Here is a 14,470-nt window from a genome sequence, read left to right as displayed (position 1 = left end):
CGCGAGGAGGAACTTCAGTAACTGAACAGTATTTTCTGTTATAGTCTTGCCCTTACAGTACAGCATTTTATTCTTAAGTTTTTATATATTTTAATACTTTTTATCTTTGTGTGAACCTACATGCCTCAATGTTATGCCGGTGTTTTGATGTTTACTTTCCCATTGCGTAACATTGAGAGATATTTCTATTCTACTCTACAAATGTCATTAAAATTTCTTGTATACCTGGAATCAAGTGGAATATATTTATGACTTTTTATTATGACCCGTTTTGTAAAGTGCTTGAGATGACAATGTGAATCGGCACCATGTAAATAAACTGGTCTGAATTTTCTTTCACCTTGACAGTTTCTAAAATCCAAACAGCTCTCCCTGCCATTGAAACTCATCTTTCACTTTGCAATTTTGGATTTATCTTTAACAAAGGACAGCTTGCAACAGAATGAAAATGTTTCACCTTGAACTGAAAGCCAGTAAATTCAGCATACAGACGGTAACATATCTGCTGCCACCTAGAGGAACCAAGTTATCATCACAATGAAAATGACAGTTTTCGAACAACTCCAGCACACTGGGTTTTTAATAGAAACTAGAAATGTCAAACAGAGACACAAAACTCACATTAGTCCTACAGAAGAGATTATTTGGTGTAATTTACAGTCCAATGAGAGGGTTTCCTCTAATAGAAGTAATTAGCTTAACAGGAGGCAGCAGTCTTAACAGTGTAAACAACTACTGGAATGACATTAATACATAAAAAGGGGAAAAAGTTGAAAAAGCAGAAATACATTACTTTGTGCAACAGCAAATACAGTTAAAGTATTTTATACAAGCGTTTCTTTTTGTGAACATTCAACAGCAGGTTCAACTTTTTGTAGTTTCAGGATCTCACTTAAATTCTTTAAAGGGGAAACTTAAAATAACTTTTTTTAATAAGCAGCCACACTTGTTCCAGTAAGTGCAGTGCAACCAAAAATATTTGTTTGAAAAAAATGTTTCAGTATTAAAGATGTGTTCAATAAATAGAACATTCAGGAGCCCGATAGTTTTGATGCTTTTGTTTTTCTGTTTCTTTTGAAGAAGAAAAAACTGTAGCAGTTTTTCAGTTAGTGTTATTTTAATTTAAAAAAAAAAGAAATTTTAGGAGAACTCCCACTAAATCAGTCAAATCTGGAAAATGTGCAACTTACTGCTAAACTTTGTAATTACAGTAGGTCAAACTTATTCTATACAGTTCTACAAACCCACTACTGTACAGGATTGATGACTGACTACAGCAGAAATGTCACCGCAACACAGAGAGGAACAAGTCGTGCTTCAAACCGTTAAATGTAATTAACTTCGGGTTTTTACATAAGTATGAAAAGCACCATATGGTCGCTTTTAAACACCACTAAAATGCTGTTGGATCTGGAACATGAGAAGGAAGCACATAGTTCTGCTAACATCTGGTTCCTTCAACATTTAAAATCAAACCGGAACTGAAGTTAAATTTAAGAAAGCTAAGGTCTGCGACTAAAGGTTTGCTGGTTCAAACTCCAGGATGTTTTGAGATATGGGAGAAAATAACTTGTTCATCTGTTCAGGATAAACTTAAGTGCCAGCCAATCGCAGATCTGAGTACAGTCCGTTTTTCCACATCATTTTTTTTTTCCTTTCTTTTTCTTTTAAATAGCGCCTCCCTCTTTGGGGATAATAAAAATCTTCTTTATAAAAGAAACAATAAAATTGTACAGGTATTTACAAAGCCGGGGGAGGAAAAACCAAGGCATTTTGTGTTTGGGGATTTGCATCTTTTAGTCCCACATTCACAATAAATTTAGCTGATTTCTCAGTTGAAAAAACAAACAAACAAACAAACAAAAAAAAAAAACTGTTTCAGGGTGTATTGTGTCCTGGGCCAGCCCAAGTCCCTGAGTTATCAGTGCTTGTTTTGTTTTAAGCTTGTGTTTATGAATTCAAGTCGAGTCTGAATCACTTGTGTCTGACGACGAGGACGAAGAAGAGGAAGAGGAAGAGTCTGAGCTGGAGCTGCTGCCGCTGAGGCGTGACGGCTGGGCGTGCGCCTCCACAGCGCTGGGCTTTTCCACTGAGAAGAGCAAATAGAAGTTAGAAAGAGACTTACTTATAACAGGAAGACCATGTTTGCACCAAAATCACACCTCTAAAGATGAGCCAATGATTTTCACCACACCTCCAACACTGTCTGAGGATTTATGGAGATATGAACCAAACATGGTGTGCCTTCCGGCCAAATATCTCTGATGCCCGTTATTTTTAGAAAGTGGAGGTTTTCTTGTACATAACTTTCCCACATAATTGTTCGGTATAATTGCATTCGTACTCTAATGAACACATGATGACTTCAGGAAAGGTTGGAAAGAGGGAATAATAATTCCCACTGTAAAAATGATAGACTTACGCTGACTGCTGGTCTCCTTCCCAGACTGATTGGAAGCAACAGTTACTTATTTTTCATTTTAAACATGAATGGATGGATTTAAGTGGTTGAATCTTATCAAAACTCACCTAAGCCACAAAAATATATGTATAAAAAAAAGTTTTGTATTGGTAATATTTACTTAAACTAGAGTTATTTTCTTTTTTGAATCTAAAATTTTTTGAATGTTTTCTTTATAACAAGTGAAATTTGCATTTGAACAGCAGAGTGTGAGCTCACCTTTAGGCTTAGTGGTTTTTTTCACCGAGTTGAGCTGTCCACTGACGTCCTGCAGCCTCCTCTCTAGCTCCCTCCTCTTCTCCAGAGTCAGCTCCTCCTTAGACATACTGCCTTTATTCTTCACTTCTGCAAATAAACATTCACATGCTGATTTTGGAAAACATTTTTTGCAATAGATACATCTTTTGCTACACATGATGAAGCGTGCATTAGTGTTATTGTATTTTAGAAAGTAAAATGTCCTTAAAGGACTGGAAATATTTGTTTATTTGCAACTTTTAATACGTTTGTTATATTGTATTGAAAAGGCTTAAGTGGTCAAATGAAAAATCTGCAGAATCTTCCACATTTTTTTATCCAATCAATCGATTAATCATCAGAAAAAACAGATTACTAAAATAATTGTTAGTTGAACTCCCAAACTACATTCAACTTTTAAATGTGGATCTCAATGAATCAAAACATGACGAAAGTTATTTTTTCCTGTAATGTAGTTAAAAGGAACATTTGGATTTTGGTTCATTTTTGATGAATATGAATTTCAGCTAAAGAAGTCAAATAAATAAAATGGATTCTTGATACTCAGTTCTGCTTACTGTAAGCAGTGTTGTATAGTAACGAAGTAAAAATACTTCACTACTGTACTTAAGTATATTTTGGAGTACTTCATACTTTCCTGGAGTATGAAAATGTTTGATGACTTTCACTTTTACTTCACTATATTTCCGAACTTAATTGCGTACTTTTACTCCGATACATTTTCAATGTGTGGTTTAGTTACTCGTTACAAAAAAGCGAGAGAGAGAAACGCAAGTGTTTTGACCCCACCTACTGATTAGCAAGTAGGCTACCGAACAAAGTCCGTAGCCTGCTTGCCTGGGCTTGTTCATCACCTCCAATAGGATACACCTGTTTCGCTTCTCCCATTGTTGGGGAAATCAGAACATCTTACACCGGGTGGGCTGTACAGAGAAGAGTGCTGCCCGCACTGACGCGGCTCAGGGATTACGTGACACGCAGCGCCGTGCCCTATAATGCACTGTAAGCTATGTAATGTGTTTTGAGGCAATTGACCAAAATCCCGGACATTTTTTAAATTCCCCCCGGACATCTTTTTAGGTCTGAAAAGTAGGACATGTCCGGGAAAAAGAGGACGTCTGGTCACCCTAGTTCAATGGGGGACAGAAGCCATAGCGATAGCAATTTAGACTAAATTTAACGAATATAGGAAAGGCATGCAAGTTCAAAACCACAAACCATTAACATGTGCTACTCTTTAAAACTGGAACAATTTATTAGCAGGTTTCATTTTGCCTGCACTTGGTTGGGTACATTATTTTAAGTTTATTTGACAAGTTTACCAAAATATAAGAAATGTCATTCAAACTTGCCTTGTTTTACTTTATACTTGTACTTTTCATTACATTACTTGAGTACATCCATTTTTACAGTAATTTCCATACTTAAGTACAAGAAGTTTCAGATACTTTAAGACTTTTACTCAAGTAACATTTCAGTCAGTGACTTCGACTTTTACCAAAGTCGTATTTTGGAGAGGTACTTGTACTTTTACTTGACTCTGAGATTTCAGTACTTTATACAACACTGACTGTAAGTACGTCTGTGTTTTGTACAGTATATAAGAATAACCCTTTTCAATTGTTCTATAAACACATAAAAACAGGATAGAGGACATTACCAATCAATAGATGGAGGCGTTATCTACCTTGCTCACCGTAAGGCTTACGGGGTTTCTTTCTCAGACACGTCATGACGTAGCGCTCCAGCTCCTTCAGTGTTGACGGCTTTAAGGTTTCAAAGTCGATTTCGATCTCCTCCGGGTTGGTGTCCCTCAGGGACGGCTCCCTGGACTGGATGATGTGGACCACCCGGCCGAGCTTCTCGCCTGGCAGCTTGTTGATGTCGAGGCTGAGCTGGCGCTTCTCGTCGTACGTCATGGGAACAATCTCCTCCTCTTCCTCCGAGTCGTAGTGGGGAAGCATGGACGGGGCCAGCGTTGGATAGAAAGGTTTCTTTGCCGTCCTGGAGGACGAAATGAACAGCAGCAGCTGTCAGAGGTCAGGTTTGTTTTCGATTAAAAAAGAAATAAGTTGCATGAAAAAGAGGAAGCTTTTGTACACTTTTCCCATAGTAAGATTCAAGAACTCAGATAGAAACAATACAAATGAACTAAAGAATTTTTTTTTTTATAGCAGGGATAAGGTAAACTAAAATATAGTAACGTTATGTCTCATTCGCATACACCCTGTACACTGGTCAGAAAACAAAACACTTAAAAAAATGTTTTAAATCACCCAATTTCATGAGCTTCAACATATAAAACATTTAAGGCAAGCTTTATTTCAATTCTACAAATCAATAAGACACTACAAGGAATAATAAATGTTCATTACAATCTAAAATTGTGTTACGGTAAATGACATTCCCTATCCCTAACCCTAACCCAAGCACTTTCCAGGACCTTATACAGAAATCAAAGACTTTGCAAACACCTAACTGAAACTGAAGCGCCAGTAGAAACCCTGCATGGGGATTAAGATTGTTTTCTGCTACTAACTTGTTGTTCTTGTTGCTCTTCTTTGTCTGGGCTTTCTTCACTTGTGAAACGCCTGTTCTGGCTGATTTGCTCTTCAACATCTTGCCCGGCATCTTCCATTCCTCTGAACCGGCTCTGCTCCGGCCAGCACGGCTACGCTTCTCTATCTTCTTCTTTTTCTTCTTCTCTTTCTTCTCCTTTTTCTCCTTTTTTTTCTTGGGTTTGACGATGGGACCTTGGGACAGAGCAGCCAGCTGTTCATGCACGGCCCGGAGCTGTAAATAAAAAAAACAAAACACATTTTATAAATTAGTCTCTTTCACTGGGATGTTTTAGTGAACTAAAAAGGGGATGCGAATGACACGGTGGGCGGAACACTTACTTGAGTACACACCTGATCCTGTAACTCAGCCAGGCGGTGTGCACGCTCTTCTTCGCTGTCTGAGCTCAGGCTGCTCTCGCTCTCTTCACTGTCGCTGCTGGGCTCGCTCTCAGAGGTGGAGGAGGACGACGAGGAGGAGGACGAAGAAGATGACGAAGACGACGTGGGATGTCCGATGACGGACATGGCCGTGTGTTCCATCAGCGGTTCGTCTGGCATCTTGGCAAAACGGAACTCAAAAACGTCCTTAGGAAAAAAATAAATAAACGGTTCCTCATTCCTCAAACTGAGCGTCAGACATGAAGCGTGGTCTGGTCCAAGCAGAAAGATCCGCTCACCTGCAGCTTCCGTGCCATCGCCACAACGTCGTGGTCCGGTGGGTTGTATTTGTAGCAGTTTGAGAACATCAGTCTGACGTCGCTGGCAAACTGTTGGGCGTCCCTGTATTCACGGCAGTCCATCTTTCTCTGATATACAGTTTGAAAAAAAAAAACATGTCAAAATAACTCCCAGGAAGCTCTTGGTTTAAATTGTCATATTACAAAACAAATATATGAGACCTAAAAGGAAAGCAACTAAATCACAAAAAATAATTATAGAATTTCAACAAATGTTATGGTCAAGTTAAAAATCAAATAATCTAAGTATTTTGTAATAAAAAAGAAGCACATATGCTACATACTAAAGAAAAGAAACGATCCATCTTTAAAGCAACAAAAATAAAATACTCAACTTAAAATATTTAAAACTGATGCTACATTTCAAATTTGAAGCAAATTCTGTAGTAGTTGTGAGATTGTGTTCTACTTTAACTTAAAAATAAAATAATGTTCAGGATAGTTTTTTATTTTGAGTAATTGACCAACTACCCTGCTTGATAACAGGCTTATATTTAGCTTCATCCTTTACTTCTAATGGACCATCTGACTGTAGCAAACAGCTATGAAATTACTTCAGCAAACACCAATGCCGACTCCTCTGTGTAATGCTTTGATATAAATAATTTAGCCCATTAACATGTTTTTTTTGCAGTTCCCATTATTTCTGTCCAAACAGAAATCAGAAAAAATATGATTAATTATTAAACCCAAATTGCCTTGCTTTCCCCTTTGTTTGCTTTGTAAATTTCTGGATAAATTTATGTTCCCTGTATAAATATGATATTTATTATTCTCAAAACAGAAGGATCTATTTAATGTGAAATGACACAGCAGCCTGCAGCAGGGAGACCTCTCCCACATAGGAGCTGGACAAACACAGACAAAAAGTAGAATTGGCTAAATACGTTTTTTTATACCGAACATGAGCACAGGGGACACTGAGACTTAAAACTGTTGGGAATCCCAACATTTGTTAAATAAACTCTGCAGATACCAAATTACATGATACTCCACACTTTTCTACATATGTTTGCCAAATTCAGTGACACTCTGCATTTTCAGCTTCGTTTGGTCTGGATTCAAATAGGAGTCCAAACTTTGAGAATTATTTCATTAGACCATTTAACAGTTTATTAAAAGCAATAATAGTTAACATCATTTTAACAAGGAACAAAACTTTTTTCCCCTTGCTTGTGTTGCTTTTCTATCCAGTCAGAGTTACCTTGATGGTGCTGAGGTCCATAGGACACTTGATGATGTCATGGTAGTCGTGAAGCCCCAGAGCAGTCGTGTCTACAGGTGTGTAGAAGGGCCAAGCATACGCCGCGTGCTTCTTTGACAGCATCTCTTTGAGCAGCCCACTGCAGTACCTCAGCTGGGGACTCAGCTTGCCTTTCTTGGAGAGCTGAGGCTGGACAGAGTCGGGCAGGTCCTTCTTAGGCGGTTTGATGGGACGGCCGCTGCCCACCCTTCGGCCCGTCCCGGCCATCATCGGCTGCAGGAGAACGGGACCGCCGGAGCTCCTAACGAGGCCCATGCCAGGTGGGGTCTCCAAGCTCATGCTGCCCATGGAGGAGATGGTGTGCATGGAGGTGTCGTGGACTTGACCCCCGTGACCTCCTTTCCCCAAGCCCACCATGTGCGTTGATCCCGACATGCCAACAGTAAAACCCAAGGTGGAGGGAGTTGTGGTGTCCGCTTTACGCTTCACACCTTTTTTCTGCACAAAAGAGAACCACAATTTTGCTTATTTCTCTTATAAGCAAAAGCAATCACTCTAAACTTAGTAAAACCTACAAATAATCTCTTATCATATACATTTAAGGCACAGCAATCAAAAAACACATCAAGTATTTATACACACCTTAGTGGTAGGCTGTGTAGGAGGCAGGCCCATGATGTTTGCTGGAGGCAGACTTTTGGTTAGAACAGTCTGAGGAGAGTTGGCCAGCATGGAGTCACCAGTATCAGAGGAGGAAGGTGAGTAGGCGGACTGAGACACCGCTGGCACCTGCTGAGCCCGAGATGCTGCACACGGCGCAGAATGTAACACATGAGGAAAAGATACTACTGCTAGCAATTAATAAAGATAAAATAAATAAATAAATAAATAAATAATGCCATAAAACAAGTGTTATGTTCTCTTACACATTTTTTATTAATTAGATAATGAATTCTCATCAAAAAAAGTAGGAAATGTTTCAAAATGAATCTGGTTTAATCACATTATAAGAAAATAGCTGATAACAGAAACTTAGCTGAGAGTGAAAAGTTTCATGAGCACAGTCTTCAGAAAATGTTACATAAATTAAGATGGTACATTTTCAATACTCTTAATCAGACAATATTTTTCTCACAGTTAGACTTGCGGCCTCTTCCTCTGCTGTTCTTGCTACGAGGAGCAGGAGGAGGCAGCTCAACTTCCTCTTGGGGCATCTGAGCTACCTTCTGGAGGAAGATCTTCTCCAAGGACTGGGCCATCAGCACAATGTCATCAGTAGGCTAAACAGGGAAAACATTAGACTTTAGAAATATTGGTATTCTGCTACAAATGTACATTATATTATCATTTGAGAATGCCACACTGGCTTTTAGTGTAGAATGAGAATTAGTTACAGCTGAAAAGAATTAGTTGACATAATCAACTATGCAAACTGTAGTCAATATGTCTTTTTGTACAGGCATCCACAGCATGTCAGAAAGGATTTAGGGGGATCATAACTGTAGTTTTTCATTTTGCATGTTTTTTTATAATTCTTTTTTTAGCGTGAGTCTGTGCTACGGATGTGTAATTTGTTTGTAAAAAACAAACAAATTGTTAGCTCGTTATTTAAATCAACTCATTTTTTTAAAATAATAAAACACACACCAAATCAGTTTTAGTAGCAGCAGCACAGTGGAACACTGTCAAGTGTACAGAAGATGGACACAGATGGACGGAAGGATGGGTGGATCTTAAGTGATCCACAGACTCACTGAATACTCCTAATAATTACACAGAATAATTCATAAAAATACCGTCAATAAATCCCACATTCCAAACTCAAAGACAAACATTCATGGATGACAGTTCTAGTTATTTCTGTTATTTGAACTGTTGGGTTAGAAAAGCAGTTCCTTAACCATTTCTCATTTTCTTCTTGTTTCAATGAAAACCTTAACTGGTCAATACATCAACTTGTGTATTTTCTGAGAAAAGCAGTTTGATGTTCCCAGCTCAACACATCTGAAGATGTTTTCTAGGTCATCAACATCTCTTATGCTATTGAGATTTAAAAACTGGCTCACAGTGCAATTCTGCCCCCAGACAGGTTTATTGCAAAGCTGCAGAAACTTCCTTTTTTTGCTTTGGGTTCTATTTTAATGTTTTCTCCCTGAGTAAGTTCAGAAATCTCAACCTACCTTGTTGTAGATGTAGCAGTTAGTAAACATTGTGTTGAAGTCCTGAATGCACTCTCCGGCACTTTGGTAAAAGTTGTTTTCCAAACGCTTCTTTATTGTCCCCATGTCCATCGGCTGTTTGATGATTTTATAATAATCCTGGAAAAGGTGAAACAATGCAGTACTTAATTTGTTTTGGGATTTTAAAATTTACAAGAATGTGAAAGACTGTGATAAACTATTCATTTTCTAGTCAAGTAAATAAGTGAGGAAGTTTACCCAAAAATGATGCATTTTTAAAAATATTTTAACAATGACGTTTGAGTTGATTTAATGCAACAAGCAGCAAAACCCATCATGGAAAAGGTGTGACCTACTGGCAGGTTTAGTCTGTAAGCATCCACAGGCTCATGGAACGGCCAGGCAAAGTGGTGCCTCCACAAACACTTGATGAGAGTTTTCTGGAGGTACTGCAGCTGGTTGGTCATGCGGCCTGGACGGCTGGGGTCCTTTACCGGGGGCTGCGGAGGGGCAGGGGTAGCCTGCGTCATTGTGTGTGGCAAGGAGGGGCTTTCAAAGTCCTCGTACAGCAGGGAGGGCTTGCGAATGCGTTTTCCCGAGCTGCAGTGCTGATCCAACATGCCACTGGACAACCCAACCAGAGAGCTGAGGTCAGAGAGAAACGCGAGAGAAAAAAAAAGAGTTTGAATTATAGGAAGTCAACGTATCTGTGACAAAGACATCAATGGGAAATAATCTGCCTTTATACACTTGGCCCACTCATTCCAATTAGCCACATGAAAAGAAAAGCTGTCCTCCCATTCGCATAACTTGTCCAGGGAACTGGAATTCCTTCAACACTGCTACTTTTACCACTTTCATGAGAACCAGCACTGCATGGAGCCAACAGCAAACACACTTTCATCGATCATGTGATAAGGCTGGCAGATAAGGCTCCAAATCTTATCTGCACACTAAATAAATGATGACATTCAGGAAACAACTATTTTAACAGAGAGTAGTCTTAATTTTGTCATCAGTTTAATTTAGAGCTCAAGAAACTCTAGTTAGTTCTCAAATTCTACTTGATTTGCAATAGTAGTAGTCACGCTGTTTACATTTGATTTTATATATTATTTTAAATAACACAAACTGCAAAGCTAACTGAAACAGCTGCAATGACTAAACAAAACAGAAGTGAAGTAGCAGCAATCTAGTTTACTCAGCAATATAATAAATCTTTTTACAAAGCTTGTATTGTTTAGAGCTGCTTAAGTTATTTAACCATTCTAAACACACTGGGTGTGGTTTTATTCTACAATGTTTTAATCAAAGCATATATTATTTGTTTTAATTAATTACATGGCTTTTGCAAGAACATTAATAACTCAAAGTATAAAGTATGTAAATCAGGAACCCAAGCTTTAGAAAATGTTAGCCACAAAAATGCAAAATGAAAAGCAAACAGACAAAAAAACAAAACATTGTCTCACCAAAAACATGAATCAGTGTTGCACACCACTTCAGTCCATGCCTTTAAAGATAACTGGTAATTATCTATTGGACAGTTGACATGACCAGGTTGTAGGTTTCTAAGTCTTAATTGTGTTAAATAAAAAGTGAGACCATGTCAGTGTCCTTTACATGCCACAACATCCATCACGACCATATTCTATAGAGACCATATAACTACCCAAGCCACAGAGTTCAGCCAGTCAATGTTGTTAGGAAAATGTCATGTCAAACTTAATCCCATCAGGTAAAAGCAAAAAAAAAAAAAAAGTACTATAAATCTAAAATGAGTAGAAACTCCACAATGTAAACAATCTGGACTACATATGATGTAAAAGGCCAAAGAATAAAAATGAAACTTTAACATGTTTTTTAAAAGGTTGTGTAAGCTACAGTCACTTTAAGATACAAGGTTAAACAAATGAAAAACGCTGTTGCCAAGTTACAAGCTGCATGTCTATTTAGCAAATAGCTTCACTAATAAACTAACATCTGCTCATTATACTCCCAAATGCTAAAATATAGAGCACCAAAAGGCAAAATCTGTGCAATAAGCATGTTTACTTGAAAATTAATTATAAACTGTTTAATCTGAATTCAAATTTAGAAATCCGCATTAAAAAAAAAAATTACTCATCTGATATAATTACTGAGTTTACTGCTTATTTGCATTAGGGTTCTTTATAGTTTTACCAAAATAACATTCAATTTCTTCGGACACCGCCATGAAACACAATATAAATGAATATTTCTGAAAAATAAATAGTATTGCTTCCAGAAGCAATGAATGTAAATACATACATATTTGATCATTTCTTGTAAAATTTAAGACCTTGCAGAAACCCTGTAGTTATAAGTTTGTGATGTGCTAATTAATTTACTGACATTCAGATAGACTCATCACATCCCTACGTCCCTCTAACTAGAAATCAGATTAGGCAGAAATTGGATCTCACCCAATAAATCTAAAAACTCACCTGGCCCACTGACATAGAAGCTGTGGCAAAGCTTGTGGCCTGATTTTCAACATGAAATCAGAATGATGAAATGCAATAGGCAGCAAAAAAAATGGCCTGTATTTGCAGTAAACACAGTAGAATTTATTTCACTTTATAGCATTTCTAAAATATGGAATGAGAACATTAATTATACATTTCTTTACAAAAAACAAAGTTTATTTTACTCCCAAAAATCAAACAACTCCACCATGTAATTAAAATAGGTTATATTGCAAAAGAGTTCATTTGAAAAATTAGTTACAGCAGGGTACACTAATGGTAGCTTGCTGCTGTGGTTAGTTTTTTTTTTTCCTGCATCTTTCAAAATATGATTTTTTTTACATTTTTGCCACATAATGCTTTTCTGTAATAAGCTAGTAAGATGAATGATGCTAACAAGTTTACCATATCTTTTTTAATATGCTAAACATCATTGACTCACTATATGAATTATTGTCTTATACACACAAACTTGTGGAGTCATTTGTCATCCAAAAGGATTAAAATTTTAGCCTTATGCAAATAATATTTTGCATTCTACATGATTCATTGTTTGAAAATAATCAAATTAATGTTTCCAGTGTCTTGTCACCATCACTGTTTTGCTATTAACAGCGCTATGTCTATGTTTTAATATGTAATATCGCAATTTGACAATACAAAAGCAGTACAGTTGCAATTACAAATCGGACTGCGAGACTTCCAATCTCCTGGCTGATGATGGCGTGGTTTGAACGCCCCGCCTTCATTGTTTGTAAACACACACAGTCCTCAAAGAAGAAAACATGTCTTTACTTACTAATTATTATTTTTTTGTTAATATCATAGCTTTACCCGCAACCTGGTAAACAGTTCTTGCTATTTCGTCGCATCATAGAGGAGTCTAATCCTTCAGAGCTGAAGCTGTCGCTAAGGCATCCATTAATATCCTCCCAAATCCAACGGTTCGTTGAAGGGCTATCGATTTGCTCTGGTTAATTGCGTATGTGGACGTACGCTCGAGCAGTTAATTGTGAAAAACCATCTTAATAATGCTTGCATAAAGATGGCTCTGTGAGCGATGAATGACCCGCCTGACAGAAAGCCGGCGGGGAGCAGCCTGCTGAGACAGCCGATGGGGCTGCAGCTGTCATCTACCGACTGCTGCTTGTACACTGAGAGTTTATATTGCAAACGCATGACCAATTCCGGATATACTTTTAGAATACGTTAGCCAATTGATACAGAAATAATAGCCAGTTTTGAGAGCTAGCTAAATCCGTCTGTAACCGCTGGCTCAAGAAGCTAACGGTAACGCTGACGATAAGAAAAAAAAAAATGTCCGTTTTAGAAAGCACATGAAGGCCAGTAAAATATCTTAAATCTACAAAAAGCTGCCTGAAATTACCTGTCTTGAGGTGGGTTGACGGCCGCTTCCATTAGGTTGAGGGCGGACTGTTATTACCATCAATTTCTCTCCTTTTTTCAACCGCTGTTGTCGCTGCTGTTCAACCTCACAACCACTACGCAGCTCTGAAATGAAATGGCGACTGGCTGCTTCCGCTTGAATCTATAAATACTCGTCACGTGGCAGTGTTGCGTCTGTCCGGTGACGTCAGCTGTACGTCTGGGTTCTCATTGGCTGGTTGCTGTTGTCTGTCAAACACACCTAGCGCATCAGTTCACTGAATCCAAGCTGTCATGCTGCTGTGGTAGCTTTATTTTTGAGGTTGCTCTTTCTTTATAGATATAAAGATTACTGTTGGCCTGTACAACAACTTTTGAACCCAAACAGTCTTTAGGCATGCATACTCCATATTTTTCATTCTGAAACCCTTAGGGGTCTTGAGCAAATTTTGAAGTTTAAATTTAAACGTTTACTCTGAAGACATATTTTTACAGACATTAAACCTGTAAAAACAAACATATATATAGAAAAAAATTGTATAATATAATAATTAAAGGTGAAAAAAGACATTACACAAGAATCAGTAATCATTAAATCTGATAGTCATAGATATTGTCCTGCAAAAGCAGCATGAAGGGCCATGTCATCTTAATGTGCTACCATTGTCAATTTATTTTTTATGATTGGTGTACAAAATGATCAGATACATCATAATTTAATTGTGGAGCTTTATTAACTTAAGATATTCACTTTTGATGACAAAATATTTCAGTTAATTATTTCCCAAATTTTCAGCCAACTTGAAAAGCTAAAGTTGCAAATCAAGCTGACTATAAATCTAACTAACAGAAGGGAGAGGTAATGGAAGTAACTGTAAAATTAAGAACTACAAAAAGTTAGCTCCATGTAAAAGTGTGGACTTGCATGAAAATGGCCTCCCAAGGAAAGTTTCACACAAAATTGTATGCTTACTTCTCCTTCTTTGTTGCTTAGGACAGTTGGGAAAAAAAATGTTTGAAGAAAAGGTGAATTCCCAAAATCAGGTGAAGAAATGAAAGCCAAAAGGACTATGATTGGTCACCATGAGTGGAGATTCAAGCATGTGGGAGTGAACTACAGAAGCTTTTCATGATTAACACTGGGAGGTTTGAGTGTTTATATAAATGTAATGCATAGAAATGCCAAATAAAAAA

At 37.7% G+C, this 14,470-nt stretch overlaps 1 protein-coding gene across 2 annotated transcripts; it reads right to left on the bottom strand.

The window, feature by feature from the left end:
• Nucleotides 1–562: 562 nt before the first annotated feature.
• LOC102232276 (bromodomain-containing protein 3-like) lies at nucleotides 563–13,414 on the bottom strand. 2 transcript variants are annotated; one of them, XM_005799420.3, is made up of 12 exons: nucleotides 13,278–13,414; nucleotides 9,758–10,046; nucleotides 9,402–9,539; nucleotides 8,357–8,501; nucleotides 7,864–8,027; nucleotides 7,222–7,719; nucleotides 5,958–6,086; nucleotides 5,620–5,865; nucleotides 5,259–5,512; nucleotides 4,407–4,723; nucleotides 2,681–2,806; nucleotides 563–2,089 (listed from the first exon to the last, which is right to left on the bottom strand). In XM_005799420.3, exons 1-12 carry the CDS (start codon nucleotides 13,307–13,309, stop codon nucleotides 1,959–1,961), a joined length of 2,469 nt encoding a protein of 822 aa, XP_005799477.1. In that variant the 5' UTR covers nucleotides 13,310–13,414; the 3' UTR covers nucleotides 563–1,958. The 2 variants fall into 2 exon arrangements, with proteins under 2 accessions (XP_005799477.1, XP_005799478.1); XM_005799421.3 differs by having other exon boundaries at nucleotides 4,416–4,723.
• Nucleotides 13,415–14,470: the final 1,056 nt, after the last annotated feature.

Source organism: Xiphophorus maculatus, chromosome 3 (genome assembly GCF_002775205.1).
Source record: "Xiphophorus maculatus strain JP 163 A chromosome 3, X_maculatus-5.0-male, whole genome shotgun sequence".
Classification (NCBI taxonomy): Eukaryota; Metazoa; Chordata; class Actinopteri; order Cyprinodontiformes; family Poeciliidae; genus Xiphophorus; species Xiphophorus maculatus.
The sequence above is the reverse complement of the archived record's forward strand: the minus strand, read 5'-3'. Positions and strand labels throughout refer to the sequence as shown.